The 17,402-nt window shown below is 32.7% G+C and overlaps 1 protein-coding gene across 4 annotated transcripts in view; it reads left to right on the forward strand.

The window, feature by feature from the left end:
• The window catches only part of LOC132736830 (E3 ubiquitin-protein ligase CBL-B-B-like), a 44,139-nt gene that overhangs the window by 19,867 nt on the left and 6,870 nt on the right, over positions 1-17,402 (forward strand). The window contains exons 3-9 of one of the 4 annotated variants that reach the window (XM_060724046.1): positions 3,386-3,517; positions 5,519-5,656; positions 6,904-7,123; positions 8,036-8,340; positions 9,533-9,642; positions 11,468-11,617; positions 16,327-16,444. In XM_060724046.1, coding sequence (XP_060580029.1) covers positions 3,386-3,517; positions 5,519-5,656; positions 6,904-7,123; positions 8,036-8,340; positions 9,533-9,642; positions 11,468-11,617; positions 16,327-16,444 — 1,173 coding nt within the window. The remainder of the gene's footprint in view (positions 1-3,385; positions 3,518-5,518; positions 5,657-6,903; positions 7,124-8,035; positions 8,341-9,532; positions 9,643-11,467; positions 11,618-16,326; positions 16,445-17,402) is intronic. The other 3 variants (XM_060724047.1, XM_060724048.1, XM_060724049.1) reach the window with 3 other exon arrangements.

Consider the following 17,402-nt stretch of genomic DNA (forward strand, 5'->3'; position numbering starts at 1 on the left):
AAACCGTTGGCTGCACAGTTTTAGTATTTTGATAATTATTTAGAACCATTCCAAATTCAAAGCAGGACAGATCAGTTACACTATTTCAGTGGGGGTAAATGTTAAACTTGATAGTATTAATGGTTGTAGTGGATCTATTGTTTCAGTTATATACACTATAACCTATTTTTTTGTCAACTTAAACTATATTCACACCATTTTAACCCTTAGTGTCCAGCTTTATTTATCATTCAGTGAAAACAATGTATTTCTTAAAAATTCTGTTTGTTAATTTTCAAAGAAGGACAAAAGTAGATATTATATTAAATTCAATTCAAAGTATGTTATAGAACCGCATTCATTAAAAATCCTGACATAATATTATAAAGTGAATTTTATAAAGCCAAATAAAGATTGACACTAAGAATGTAAGTGTTCATCTGTAGCTGGTTTACATAAATTAGAAACATTATCCTGTCGCTATGTTTCCCCAGCCCCCCCCTACCCCCCGTCAAAGTATCTTATTTCTGAAGAACAGCAGGAATAAACACTAACATAAACATAGACTGTAACCAGTGCAGACAAAGGTAAGGGGGCACCTGCACATCTGTGCCATCTTAATCATGGTCTGCACAGTTTGCTATTCTGTCGTGCATATTTGTATAATTTTCCCTAACTCCCTAAAAATGGTGAATGGTCTAGTCCATATTGAAAGATTAACACGTCCATTTCAAATATTTGGTGTTGTAAGGGTTATAATAATCTACAAAATACTATAGAGTTTAGAAATAGACCATGTTTTAGCTATAATATAATATATAAACTTGTTGAATACAGTGTACTGTTAACTGAATTGTTTATTATAGAATTAAGGAAGTTAAACTGAATTTGCTATCTGATAACAAGTGGTTTTCTTCATGTAAATATCTAAATTTGTCACCCGTTATCTCACTCACAATTTGCTTGAATATTGGGGACAATTTATCAAGCAGATAGTTATGTTTTTTCTCTCTTGTTTTATTTCATTGACTTAACCTGTACCATGCCCATAGCTTTCATTAAAATTTTTCCTGAACACATTTACAATGTTTGGTAGATATTGAGTGTCGGATAGGAATACATAAAAGTGAATTAATGTTTATTTTAACTGTTCGAGACGTCCACAGTGTTGTATGTCTTCAATGTTGTATTGCCAGTTTAAGGTGCCTCTATGACTTGGGGTAGGTATTATAATGGTCTCTGAGCCTTATGGCAGGTATTATGATTGCTTCTAAGCAGGTCTAAGTAAGCCACGCCGGACGTAAGCCCCCCCATTTTAAAATGACAAGGTGGACAAAAGCCCCCCCCCCCATTAAATTTACACATAGGACAAAAGCCCCCTCCCCCATCAAAAATACAGGTAGGACAAAAGCCGCCCCCCCCCCCCCCCCCATCTCCACCCCAAATCAAATTTTAAAATGGCGGGCTTTCGTCCGGGGCGCTTTTGTCCGTATCCCCCCAGAGGCAGGTACATGCATTATGATTGCCTCTAAGCCATCTATGCCATCTGTCAGAGCAGGTTTTAGTTTAGCTCTTTAGCAGGTATTATTGTCTTTGACCATAAACTATGGGTTTTGAGAATGTATAGTGACCTCTGACCATGAAATATGACCTTTGTTATTTTATCTGAGCATGCTCTTCTGTCAATATCTTGCTTTATTATAAATCAGTGCCAGATTGGGTGAATTGCAAAACAATGTCTTCTTGATAGGTTTTCTATTACTGATAGGTTTTCTATTACTATATTATCTCCTTTTATTGAAATGACTAAAGGGATGGACTTGCATCATTTCCCATGCAGGTGATTGTTTCGATATCAGAACAAGTGCTATTGATCAAAAGGAATAAAAGCTTTGTTTGATTAAAAACCTAATATCAAATTATTGTTGTTTGCTATAGGAAATTAACCAATCCTCTAGTTTAGACCTCTAGTTAATCTAGACAGCAGTATCTGGTGAGGAAAATATTTACAAAGCATCATGATCTAATTGTGTTGTATTAATTTGTAACTATTAATCTTTTCAAGTACACCAGCTGGTCAGATTACACTAAATTTAAGGAAAACTTCATACTTCAAGTGCTCATCTGTTATAATAACATATTTCTTATGCAAGTTTGTAGGTTTTTAAATTATAAAAGTTCAGTTATCTGATATTCACTATGCAGTGTTATAGTTCTTGATGGTCACATCTTCAGATAAGTTGATATTAATTTATAACTCTTATGGTAGACTGAGCACTTATAACTGAAGATATTATGGGTTTAATTTTTCAAGTTATGTATCAAATTTTCAATCAATTTTTATGCTCATTAATGTAAGTTTTAGTATTGACTCCTGTAACACATAATATAAGATAGGTGCATGTACCTAACCCTTAGCTGTCTGAATTTCTAAACAGAACTTGATAGGCATCCATTAGGCCATCCTTAAAAAAATGTTTGTTTGCAGTAACGCGACCGACTCACAAAATTTGCCCCTACTCAAAATTTTTTTTCATGGGCTGGATAAAAAAAAAATTTTTTTGGAATCAGAAAATTAAGCCTTGTGCTTTGTTTTCGTTCTTTTAAAGGTTTATAGAAGAAATAAAATGTAGGTCTTATTAAATTAGAATTCAGTTATCAATTTATTAATTGTTACCAGATTATCAAAGCATATATTGTCCAGCATTTTGAAATTCCATGTTTATTTGGGAGTACAGTTCAATAAAAAAAAAAAAAAATCGACCTACCTACCCACCTTGAAAATTCTGGGTCGGGTTACTGCAAACAAACATTTTTTTTAAGGATGGCCTTATGAGAACTGTCCAATATCAATTTTGGGGATATCAAAATGAAAATTTTGAAGTTGGTCAGACAGCTGTGTAGAGCAAAATCTTTGCCTTGAATTGATCGAACAAAATATTGTTAGATGAAACTTTACACATGTGTGTGTGTGGTATTTATCTTTCTTGAGTTCATGTCTATGTAAATATTGCTGGAAACAGTAAGGTTTGAACATTTTACCTGCTGCATCTGAAAAGAACCCAGCCTTTGCCTCCAGTATAGAGCCAGGCCAGCCTACACATCCCTGCAGTCTTACCAGGATGTTTACAGGATGTAGCTCTAATCTGTATTTTGATACTGAAATCCCATAAAGTTTGAATGGACTGTTCTAATTTCAAATTTGGCAAATCCATTAGTCAAATTTTATAAAAGGCTTATAAATAAACAAAGGGTAAATATATACAAAGTGCTAGAATCAAGTGACAAAAATAGAAAAAAAATCTGATGCCAACTTCCAAACACTTAAAATAAAGGATATATAAAACTATTATAAAGTATTATTAAATAAAGGATATATATAACTATTATAAAATGTTTATTTCAGGTTATTCCAGCCATGGTGTAATTTGTTACGGAACTGGAATGTGTTGGCGGTCACTCATCCTGGTTATGTAGCGTTTCTTACATATGATGAGGTCAAAGGTCGACTTCAAAAATACGCCAATAAGCATGGCAGGTTAGTTTGAACTTTTCTATTTCTTATTGATTTCCTGCCTAAAAACTGATAATGCTGCAAATGAATAAGTTTAATTTTTCCCATCCTCAATTTATTTCAATTTACGGAATATACGTAGAGTGTGAATTAATGTCAGCTTTTTAAGAATGTAAAGAACTTAGTACAATGACCCCTTTATTTCTTTTAATTGATATATGTCACTGCAACTTTATATTTTTGTTATAGTTAAAACATTTAAACATTATAATTATTATTAGAAAGCTTGTTACCACTCTCAAGTCCGTTTCCCGGAGGATCTCTGTTGGGTTTTTTAGGCTTGTGTAGGATATGTTGCTCTAGCCTTTAAAGGTTAGGGAAATAGATAAGAATGTGAATTTGTGTAAGAGGTAAAATTTAAAAAAACATTAAGTGGGAATAAATTTAAAGGAGTTAGTTTTCTATAAGGGGAAAATTTGAATGATTTCCAAGAAATTTTCTTGGGGATTTGGGGGGGGGGGGGGGGTGTTAGCTGAAGTAAATGTAAAAATTACAAGTATGAAAATTATGTTTAGCATAACCCTATATGCTCGATCTTACTCAAAGTGGAGATAAGCTGTGTATTTAGTTTTCTTACAAAAGTTATGTTCATGAATCAAACCTGGGATAGTAAAGTGAACCAAACTGTTAAGACATTTTATGAACATTTTGTTAATCATTCATAATTTGTTTTGACAGCATTCAAATGTATGCAATGGCTTACGAATAATAGAATGTATGTGGCTATCCCTTGTTATGAATTGAAGTTTTCATTAAAGGCAGTAAGGAAAAAGTGTCTACACCTTTTTTGCGTAGGCAAATCAATGTATATCACTAGCATATGACATCAGTAACATTTTGATTTTATAAGATTAAATGATTGTGTTCATTTAATGCCAGATATTTTTATCTGAGAAAAACAAAATTTTACTGGTGTCATGTGTTCAGGTCATGATGGCAGATAGATTTGAATGTTTTGAGATGTTCAAAAGTGTGAAATATCATTTAAGGTGCTTAGATTTCAGATATTTTTGAAAAATTTATTTGCTTCTGATTATGCAAAGCAATACAGAATAAAGCAGTGGACTTGTGGGTAAAGAGTCTGTGCTGCTCAAATTAGGCATTGTGAGTTCAGGATGTCAGACTCCTAATGTGCATGTTCTGAGCATATAGATAAAATGTTATGTCTAGCATCTTTATTCATTAACACATTTATTTTGAAAAATTTCAGCAAAGTTTACCATCATTTAAGAATTTTACAAACATTTTATTTTTTCCCACTTTTCACCACTTTGGTCCATGTTTATGGAAAACCAGTCTAATTTTTGTAAATATCAATTTGCACAAGTGCTTTAACACTAGACTAGGAAGATGACTCAAAAGTGACATATTTAAGTATCTCAGTGGAACAAAATTATGTAGGCCGGAACTAGTGATCTTGTAATACATTGTATTGTGTATTAATCATAGGACTTTTTATAATATATATGTGTTAATATGTCATTTGTAAAATTTGTAAATGGCCAAAGGCATAATTTTATGTACATTTATGAATTTGTAATTGCTAATAGAATGAAAATAATTTTGTATAGTATTTCTCTGTTGGGTTAAAATTATAAACCATTTTGACACTGAGAATTTCATTTGGCCACTCCCTGAGAAAGACCTCATTATTTCAGGCACAAGTAGAACTACTGGCCTTCCATAAACTTGTTGGTTAGCTTCCTCAAATGAATTATTTTGTTACAAGTCTTTTCTTACAGATTGAAAGACTTTTGGCACCTTTTCGAAAGAATCTAAACGGCAAGTAAGATTTGAACCCACATTGATGAGAGGCATCAATTCTAAATCAAAACCTTACCATAGTATATTGCCTTGAAGGATTCAAAAATGTTAAACATTCATTTATATTTATATATGTTAAACATTCTATTGAATTGTGTATGTTAAACATTCGTTAGTATTTGTATGATGTGTATATTTCAGCTATGTGTTTAGACTAAGTTGTACACGTCTAGGACAATGGGCGATAGGCTATGTGACATCAGACGGACACATTTTACAGACAATCCCACAGAATAAATCACTGTGTCAAGCCTTACTGGATGGACAGAGAGAAGGATTGTAAGATATTTTGTTTCTTTATCATTCTTATATTATATATTATTTTATTCTGCAAGTTGTGCAGTACACTCGCATCCAGTTAAAACGCTCATGTTGGGATCTACAGTCTCAACTCGCGATACATTGTTGGATACCCACGGTTGATTAACATGTAACATAACATGTAATCAAGTGATAAATCTTAATGGTTCGGCTGTGGGTATCTGACTATGCTCCCGATATAAATGGGGTTATGATATATAAAGCTCATCTTGAGATAGGATTGTTACCCCACCAAGACCATTGAGTGTTATAATAAGGTTTAAGGTTATAATGGGGTGGAGGTTAAACAGGATAACGGTTTGAACTGTATATAAGGTGAAAATACACGTTATCCGAAACTCGGCAACTAAGGTTATCCCGCCACTAACAACTTATACTGATAGAGAAAATTTCACGGTGTACATTAAAAAATATGTAGCATGGTAAGGATTAATAAAATGTTCTGCTATTAGCTAAGATTATCAATCATTCATTTCCTTGAATGCAGCTGTCACATATGGTTGTTACCTTCTTAATCTTGATTACATTGACCTGCGGCAAATTGTCACACGATTATGGCATAAAAAATGTAATGAAAAGGAAAGCATTTGTGACAGATTTTCTGTTCTAATAAGGAGAGATTATGTCATGATGTAAGTAAAGGGGAGTTGTCTTCGTCATTTATGAGAAAAATATAAATACACATGTAACAAGTATAGTCTTGACCCAGTTGATCCATTTGAAGGCTTTTATGTTGTTTAGTTAGAATTTTCTTCCCTTAATTCAGTTTCTAGATGTAACAGTCATAGTAGATCAATCAATAAATCAATCAATCAATCAGTCAATTAATCAATTAAGCAAGCCATTAAAAATTTTATTGTTTGTTCTTTCAGTTTTTTTACTCTCAGGTGGAAGATCAATCAGTCATCAAAGTACTGTATTGTTTTAGTTCCTTAATCTTAGGTGGATGATCATTTAAAATTGAAATGAAGATATCAATAAAATACAGTGTTTTTTTCCAGTTTTATTAATCTCAGGTGGGGAATCAATTAATCTAGTCATCAGTACACTGTATTGTTTGTTGTTTCAGTTTTTTGTACCCAGATGGAAGATCAATCAATCAAGTCATCAGTTTGTTTGTATTGTTTGTTGTTTCAGTTTTTTGTACCCAGATGGAAGATCAATCAATCAAGTCATCAGTACACTGTATTGTTTTGTTGTTTCAGTTTTTTGTACCCAGATGGACGATCAATCAATCCAGATCTGAGTTATCTGGTACAGGACTCGCAGGAGGATCATATCAAGGTGACACAGGAACAGTATGAACTGTACTGCGAGATGGGCTCAACATTTCAGCTGTGTAAAATATGCGCGGAGAATGACAAAGATATCAAAATAGAACCTTGCGGTCACTTACTATGTACACCTTGTTTGACACAGTGGCAGGTACAGTCCTTTAAGAATTCTTTGAATTATGATGATAAATATGTTATATTATACAGTGCTGTTGTTTGTAACATGTTTACGTTTAGTTATTGCTAAAAGGCAGATTTATAAACGGTTTGATTTTGAAAAAAAAAACATGTTATGTTAAAGAAAGCCTCCTGATCTTAATACTAGAGCCTTATTTTACCGTAAAAGATACTTAGAATGTAAGTTATAAGGCTTATATCACAAAATAAAGTGGAATTATATAAATTTATTACCTAGTGGATGTAAGGGATGCATATATGAATACTGTTCAGCTGGATCCAGTGTTGTAATTAGTGCCACCTATGCTCATTATTATTCTATAAGATGTCTATGGTGTCTTTGACAAACTTTAAGAAAGATGATGATTTTACATACAGTACAGTCTGTGTTACCATTATTGTAAAAAAAATCTTGCTTGTAACACAAAGCAATTAAGAAGCAATTTTTCATGGTGCTACTTTTTCAAGTGGGAGTTTTTTGCAATTTTTAAACTTTAATCCTTTGCAACCAAATCTGATAAGCCTTTGCCACCAGAATAGAACCAGGCCAGCCTGCTTATGGGCCTTAATGCTGTTGTCTGATTAACTTTAAATTTTGTAATGATATCCCCAAACTTGCTAACAAACAGTTCCAAGTTTTTTTGCAATTGTAAACTTTACTCTTGCAACCAAATTTCATAAGCCTTTGCCACCAGTAAAGAGCCAGGCCAGCCTGCTTATGGCCCTTAATGCTGTTGGCTGATTAACTTGATATTTTGGTAATGTTATCCCCAAAGTTGCTAACAGACAGTTCCAAAAATGGAAGCTGGATATGTCCTTTTAAGACAGTCAGCAGGATATTGGTTTATTAAAAGTACATTTCATCAACATTTCTTTAAAATTACAGGACTCTGAGGGTCAGGGCTGTCCATTTTGTCGGTGTGAGATTAAGGGGACAGAATCTGTCGTCGTCGACCCGTTTGATCCTCGTTTAACGTCGAGTCGACTGGACTGTAGCAACATCACCACCAGTAATAATACACATACAACCACAGAACCTGATGAAGGGGAGGAAACTGAGACAACAAAGTACTCTCCCTTTGATTCACCAAACTTACGCCGTCACGATCTTCCACCTCCTGTTCCTCCGCGGAGAGTCTCACCAAATCCGTCTCCCAATGTTTCTCCGACAACTTCCCCCAAGCTTCCAAGGTAAGTTAATATTTCTTTATATACATGTATTGTATATACAATGTATTATAAAGATGATATAATTTTAACAGATGAGATATAATAAAGACTGGCTACATTTTTGTTCATTCACATTCATCATGTTTCATAATACATTTATAAAATGCAGGGAAATACATATTGCAAATGAATTGACTAAATATTAGTTGATAATCAGCGTGACAAAAAATGAGAATTTTAAATTTGTTCATGAATATACAGTAAAACTTGATTATAATGAACATGTAGGGACCATGACCATTGTATGCTATATGCCATAGTTCCTAAACTACTTTTGGGACACTTTTCATAGGTGGTCACTGAGATCAGCAAGCAAACTGTATCTTTAATTTACATAGTGACATACAACCTTGATTACCAATATTTACAACTTGCAAATATTATAAAATCTCAAAAATAAGACAAATTGTCAATAATAATCTGTTGTTTATCCATCTTTTATAAAAGTTATAAGGGTCGGTTATTCAATCAGTCACAGAACAGCATAAGACAATGTTAAGTGTGGACTTTTTGCAATTTCCTTTGGTAAAAATAGCTTAAACATTGGCCGATTCCTGAAAACTTGAATACCTCTTATTCAGGGGTAATTTTCATGGTACATTGTATCTAGGAATTCAATTTATGTTGACTAGTTTTTTGACACCTTCAGCAAGCAAGCCACAAGGGGTAACTAATAAATCTTCTTAAAGATATAAATTATTGCTGTTAATTGGGAGGGAGGGCACACATATTAACCAATCAAAGGATTAAAGTCACAATGTACCAGCTACATAGAAGATTATTTTAGATTTCTGTTTTAATGGGGACAGTAATCATCTCGGGGACAACTCTTGTGACAGACAGCTGATTTCTGGGACAGTCATATTTTTGTGCTATTCTTAGGCCGATTTTAGTGAAAAGCATTGCAACGCTTTTAAAATTTAGGTCATTTTTCAACATTAGAATTATTATTCTGAAAAAACTGAGTGAGCGAATGATCTGAAATTTTGTACACAAGTTATAGTCAACTGTCTAGACCTACATCAAATCGAACATGAATCTCAAAAACTTATTTCCATCCTAGTTATGTCAAAGAACCTCAGTGGAGTCATTTAAACTTAACCATGATTCAGATATGAGGTGAAAATTTTATTTCAATTTGAAACTATTTCAGGCGTCAGTTGCCACCAGCTCCAGCATTTGCCGATAAACAAGATCAGATAACGGGACAAATTTCTCCGTCAGTACAACAGCAGAAACCTGTAGAGAAACAATCAGATACTGGTATGTAACAAAGCCTCTCATTGGTCAATTATTTATATTCTGGCTGTTGATTGGTTGGGGAGGCTCCTACTTTATCATAAAATATTGACATAACTCTAGAAATAAAAGAATGTAGATTTGCTAGAATGATCATAAATTCTGTATTTCATCATATAACATATTACAAGAACTTTTCTTTTTCACTTTAATTTTATTTCATGTAACTTGGTAAAAGATGGAAAAATATAAAGCACAGAAAGGAAGATTTTGATATCAATAATTGTATTTTTTTCCATATTTTTCGCTCTTGTGTCTATTGTTTATTAATGAGGAACATTCTCTATTATGTCTTCTTTGGCATTAAATCAGTGACATTGAAATAGCAAAATTATTATCAGCACATAATGGTAGCATAAGATATATAACAGGAAAAATTTTGAGATAATTGCCACCATGATAGCATTGGGGGTTTCTTTATAATTGCACAGAATACTGTTAGTAAAGAACCCTACATGTGCTACAAAGAATAAATTTGTATATTGTTTTTGTTAATATTAATATTTCAGATTGTTTTCAAAATTTTGCCTATATTTTAAGACAGTGCCTGTTTTATGTTTTCTTTTATTTATCTTTTTCATCATTGTTCTTTATTTTGTGCTTACCACAGCTGTATTATATGACAATGTTACCTAAGCTTTCAAATCATCACATGTATAAAAAATAAGTCCTTAATTCCTATAACATATTTAACAATACCACTTACTCACTTTGTGTCTTGTTTCTTTTAATCGGGCCTACATGCACTTATTTTTACTGCTACATGTATGTATGTTATATAATAATTATATATATCGTTTAAAAATACCAGTATTTAATTTGTTTCTGCCTTAATGAATTTATGTTGGGTTTAAGGTTTTTTACTTGCAAACTTGCAATGGGCAGTATTGCTTATATAAACTGGCTTTGCTAATTCAAATGTACTTTTTCCAATCAACGATATATACAATCAGCTTCTAAGCTAAAATCTGACCATTTCATATGCAAAGTTGTGTACTATTTACTATATTATTCCAAGATAGATTCAAGATAGGTTGACTTTTTTCACAGCTCAGGCTGTATTAATAAAGACAAAAAAAATTACATAGCCATAGTTATTTCTGAACTCAAACCCTGTATAATTTCCTCACAAGACCTGTTTTAATTTTACACATGACCGGTATTGTTTACATTAAAAGCATGTATTATTTCCACACATATATAACTTCTATACAAGACCTGTATTACTTCGGTACTAGACATGTGTTTCTTCCATACAAGAACCAAGACCTGCATTACTTCCGTACTAGACATGTGTTACTTTCATACAAGACCTGTTTTACTTCCATACAAGACTTGTATTATTTCCATACATTTATTATTTCCATACAAGACACTCCTTAATTTTGTTTCCATAATTTATTATGCAAGACCAGAATTGTGTCCACACCAACCAGGGTCTGTTATACAATTTGAATTATTACTATTTGCTTAGCCATGGCTATATATTTACGATGACAGTCTGGTGATATATAGTTTTTAATGTCTGAATATTAATAAACTGTAACCTCAAAACCTGCTTTTTGCAATTCATTGGAGATCTTTTGTTTCTTAATGAAATTGAAAAAGGAGCATTTTTTTTCCTGAATGAAAGGGAAATTATGGCTACAGCTCTATTGTGTTTTCATAACCAGGGTCATATATGTGTGTTCAGTCACTTTCACTCTTATACTGTACTATAAATAGATCACTGCCTACACCTATAACCTACTGTTTACTCTTGTATCCTCATTTATATTTGCTTGTATAGGAGTATCATATGCAGAGCTTCGTTACGAAGTGCCAAACATTAGTACGAAACCAGAGCGCATGGAGACCGCGTACAGTGCCCCGCCCCCGGGCGTTCACCCCGTCAATCCTTCTGAACACTCACAAGCACATACATCAAACATGCAAGGAGGTGAGCTCGCTGAAATATTGTTGTCATCGTGTTGCCTTAGAATCCGTTACTTAACAACCAATGTCTTGTCTGCCAGGTGGAATGACAAAATATATTACGCTCTTACTGGAGTTTTCGCACTTGCATGTTTTTGCTTTCACGTAGAGGGTTTTAGATTTGCTGTGGATTTATACTTAATATATGTAGATATTTAGGTCGGATGATTTTAAATTTGGTATGTTCGTATCATTTTCACTTTTTTTGTTGGAGTCATATTGAAAATTTGATGATTTAGTCTCCATTGTTAATTCATGTAATTTTTTTCTCCTCAAAAGATGATTATTTTTTTTCAAAAAAGATTAATATTTAACTATACAACATAAATGTATGAACTGTATTTCAAACAGTGTTTTAACCAATCTTGTTTAACCCTGAACCATATTTGTACTGAAGAAGACTGTATAGTCAAAACATGTATACAATGATATTATAAAAAAAATATTACTGATAAATTCTAATGGAGTTGTCTTAATTATTTATCATTATTTGTTTAACCGTAATAACATAATGTTAAATGTATATTCAAGTCCTAGTTGCATTTCACCCTAAAACTTTATAAGATTTAAAATTATTTTGTTCAATCTGATATTTCATTTATTGAACTTATAAATTTAAAAGAGCAGAAATATAGATTTTGTTTTACAAAATTTCCTGTTAAGTGGTAGGGGATTTTATTTCAATAGGACATACTTCCTGAATAGTTTAATCAAGGCTAGAGGGTGTGGATTTTTTATTGTCTTTACTAACATTGTCATGATTAACATTATCATTGTTGTCTGTCTTATACATTTTATGCTTCCCAAAAAGTCCCTGAGGCTAAAAATAGATTATTATTTTTCTTTTTTTCGTCATAGAACCTTCATCTACTGCAGTATTGACTTAATATCTTAGAAAAGTTTTTGCCAAATGACTAAAGTAGGACTGTTGGGAGTTTTTTTTCTGTGCATTTTACATAATAATGATTCTCATTTTGTTGACCATAAGTCCAACCTCTAAATTATCTTTGTTTCCTGTCCCAAAACAATGCCAATTTAGGCAGGCTAGGTAGGAAGATAAAATATTTTTTGATATTGAAAACATTTTTGTATTGTTGAACATCATTATAAATTATATGTGAAATACATGGATTTCAAAGAAAATAAATGTTTAGCATCTGTTTAAAATAGGGAACCAAAAAAATGTTTGGGTAGCTTTGATTTTTGTGGGTTGGTAGCAGAAGGGGATACATAAATTTTTTTATTTTATGCCTATTTTAAACCTTAGTCTGCTGGAACCAAAAGTGATAAGCCGTTGCCACATCTGCCGATCTGACCAGGCTCTATATTGTTGGCTGTCAAACTTTAAATTTTCATCTTGATATCCCCAAAAATTATAATGGACAGTTCCAAAAATGGAAGCTGGACAAGTCCATTTAAGAAATTCAGCAGGTTATGGGTTAATAGCTTTTGAATATATGATTTCTTATACCAGTTAGTCAGTATTTGACCTTGTACTGATGACAAAGGTCAAGCATGTATACATTGTCAGATCAGACCATATATACTGTAAAATCATTATTTTTCGTGGGGCATGAATTTTCGTGGTTTTTGTAGGTAAGTCAATCCACGAATTTAAGATCCAACGAAATTTTATCCCAAAAAGTATTTCTTACCATGCCTCTATTCTAGATATTACAAACATGATATAAATTTTGGAGGTTTGTGCTACATTTGTGCTGCTGTGTAAGTGCCGCAGATTCAGAATGGAACCCAGAGTTATATATTTAACATCAATACATATAACTGAAATGTTATATGTTAAATTATTTAACATCAATACATATAACTGAAATGTTATATGTTAAATTATTTGACATCAATACACATAACTGAAATGTTATATATTTGACATTCATTATACTGACAATTTTAAGGCTGCATGCCTCCAGATAAGCCAAATATTTCAAGAAAATCAACCTTAAAAAAAATGTGCTAAAATTTTAAGAGAAGTAAAAATATTCACTGTTCAAGAAAAAAACCTGTATGCAAAAATGGCTGATTTTGCTTTATCACCACATTTCTAGTGCATGACTAATACAGTAAAGGCTATTTTTGTAAATTCTGACCTATTTTTTTGCAATTTTTATAGATTTTATGTGCTTTTTCCAATTTGTAAATTACTCTCTTTGTTCATATCACAATATTTTTACTTTTTAAACTAGCATGAATCCGGAGGCATGCTGCTTTAACCTTTCATCCCATACTAATAGTAGAAAAAGCCAAAATATTAACAAAGACATTGGTTTTGTATTGTTTTGCTGGACAATGATCCTTGTTTTAATCTATGTTGTTGTTGTTGTTATTTGTGCTTAGCAGCTTCCACCATAACTTGCTTATAGAAAATGCCAACTTACCTTATACATGTACATTGTATTGTATTACTTTAATCACAGATTGAAGAAAGGTTTACTTTTGAATAGTTCACTCTACCTATCTTGCATGAATTTTTACATAATTGTGTGAATTTTGGTGTAGGGTTGTAATGGTTTTGATATGTTTTCATTTTTTTGGAAACCTGTACTCACTTAACATTATGCTTAGTAAGCTAGCATTTTGAGGTTTTTCTCACCAATTTCTACAGGATTATGTATCTATCTTAGATTAAAAATAAAATGATATATTGCTTTTATTTTGTATATTGTTTGTATATACAGCTAATTTTTAGATTTGCATGCCTTTTCAGTATGTTTTATATTGTAGTGTAATTTGTAAGGGTAATTTGTTCAAGTATATTGCCTGATTATAACAGGTATTAAGACTCTGAAATTTTATTTCAACTGTAAAGGAAGTAAATTTTACTATCTGTTTATTATATTCATATCATGTTTCCCATATAGAACATTTACATACAGGATCTTACACAAGTTGTCATTTCAAATAGGCCATACATTTATCATGTTTTGGTAGGCAATATAAAGTGAGCCTGTAATATTTCTGGGTGACAATTTAAAACACTAACCACCCTAAATATCTGAAATGGACTTTTCCATCTTTAAAATTGAGCCGTGTCACGACAAAACCAACATAGTGGGTTTGCGACCAGCATGGATCCAGACCAGCCTGCGCATCCCCGCAGTCTGATCAGGATCCATGCTGTTCGCTATCAGTTTCTCTACTTGTAATAGGGTTTGTAAGCAAACAGCATGGATCCTGATCAGACTGTGCGGATGCGCAGGTTGGTCTGGATCCATGCTAGTCGCAAACACACTATGTTGGTTTTGTCATGGCGCGGCTCAAGTGTGGATATACCTATTCATCAATTTTAGGGAAAATTTCAAAATGTTTACTAAATAGCAAACAGTGCAGAACATGTTCAGATGGCACAAATCTGATCTTGGGCTGGACTGGTTGCACGGTTAGTATAACCATTTTTTGCCTGTTGTCTGAGAGTTGATGCAGGTCTATGTAAAATAAAACAAATGTAAGATTCATTTATCACATACCATGCAGCTTTTGTGACTCTGTAAAAATGGTATTGCACAACCGTGCATATATTTTGAAATGAAGTCATTTGTTGTAAGGGTGCACTAAATGTTAGTCTTACTCTATGGGCTTGACAGCGAAAAATGATTCTTTTTCACTTTAAACAGTCTTTATATTTTGGGTTTGTGATAAAAAGAATATTGTATTCATGTAGAAATTTATTGAACTCGTTTTATTGCAAGAGGCTTGTATTATATAGTTATATTCAACTCGTTCAATAATTTCACTATTAAACCTACTCATTCAATATCTCTATTTATTACATGATTTTATTAAGCCTTGAAAACAACTCAAATATTAATGGCTAAATCATAATTTATTTGGTAATTTTTAGCTGGTCTGTTGCAAAATAAATATTCAGGTATTTCGATCACAGTTGTCGTCGTTGTGCAAAAATCTTATGTAGTTCATTTAAACTCAAAAAATTCAACATGAAACTTGGGATACTTGCTTATCATAACAATATGCAGTTATAAGATAGGGGGCATTATTGTGAAATTTATGTCTCCTATTAACTGAAGTGTTTAATTGGTTATTGATAGAAAATTTATAAATCTATCAAAGATATTGTTCTCATTCTTAACATGCTTGATGAAAGATGTATTAAGATATAAGAAAAAGAAATATATATTAATGATTTAGGCTACATTGTATTAAAAAACAAGGGATATTTTGTGATAAAATCTGACCAGAACTTCTTGGAGGGAATTGGCCTTTAGTTGACTTACAATTTTGTGTTGTAAGATAATTTCAGGTTATCAGTCAGATGATTGTTAGAATAATCATTCTTTAATTATGAGCCGCATCACACAAAATCAACATAATGGGTTTGCGACCAGCATGGATCCAGACCAGCCTGCGCATCTGCGCAGTCTGATCAGGATCCATGCTGTTCCCTATCAGTTTCTCTACTTTTTGTAGAGTATGTAAGCGAACAGCATGGATCCTGATCAGACTGAGCGGATGCTTTGAATCAATGTTACTATCTCTGTATAAGATAATGTTTGAAAAGAATAAGGAAAATTTCATGCATAATCAGAAATAGATTTATAGTGGTAGACTGTGTGAGCTGGAAGCTAGTGCAGTTATCTGCCAGTTACTGCTTCTGCTTGGCTTGCTTTATCTTGTATCTCTACACTGTTTTTACAGGGACTATTTTCTCTGTGACAGGAAACACCAAGCCACCTATGTACCGTGTACCCAGTGAGTATGATGTACCCCCGCTTCCAGCTCCAAGAGGGCGTAATACACCAACGTTAGACACAAAGTAAGAACTACTTTATCTATTTATGTACTTAATTATTACACCTTCACTGCATAATGAAGGATTTTCTTTAGAGTTGTATGAAATGTTCACCTCACCAAGGCAATGTTAAGAACCTTTGCAGCTGCTGTGACAGCTCAAGGTCAAGGTCACCGTGGAAGGTCATAGACAGTTACAATGTCATGTCTGTGCTATAAATATTATACTCATTGAAAGACTTACTTAAAACTTGGCTTAAATATTCACCTTAACAAGATATGTGCAGAACCCGTGCCAATGTTGTGTTAGCTCAAGGTCACCCTTGAAGGTCACATGTCAGTTCAATTTGTGTCCACTGTATTATTTAATCCAATACCCCTTGGAGTTATTTCTGATGTTCACCTCAATAAAGTGTTGTGGGGTGCTGGCTCAAGGTCAGCCTTGAAGGTCATTGATGGGTCAAGTTCAAATGCGTAGGAATATAATCATCATGGTCCACCCACCTTCATAATTTAATACAAAGCATTTGAATGATGAATTGTACATAATTGTACTACATTCCAAAAAAAATATCTGTTATAATTCTAACATGATAATAAAAAATGAAATAAAAAAAATGTTATACTACATTGAGGGGAGCTTGTGAAATAATATGTCATAAAGGTTTGAAAACATAAATAAAATACTACTACATGTATATCATTATGCATGCACTCATTAAGAAAAAGCAAAGGAAGTGAAGGAGGTGCTTTTGATATATGGCCAATGTGTACTTTTTCGGATAATGTAACAAGACACCAAAAACAAATGAGGAAAAACCAAGAACATTTTCGGGAATTTATAGACCTTTAAGCTTACATCATTTCACTGAAAGTAATGAGTTATTTAAAGCATTTTGGTCTTTTTGAAAGCATTTGTACATGGGTACAAGTTTTCATGCATTTGCACGAAGTTTAGGTTTTGAAAACTCCTGAAAGCACTA

This window comes from Ruditapes philippinarum, unplaced genomic scaffold, assembly GCF_026571515.1.
Source record: "Ruditapes philippinarum isolate M1 unplaced genomic scaffold, ASM2657151v2 ctg2521_1_1_1_1, whole genome shotgun sequence".
In the NCBI taxonomy this organism is placed as follows: domain Eukaryota; kingdom Metazoa; phylum Mollusca; class Bivalvia; order Venerida; family Veneridae; genus Ruditapes; species Ruditapes philippinarum.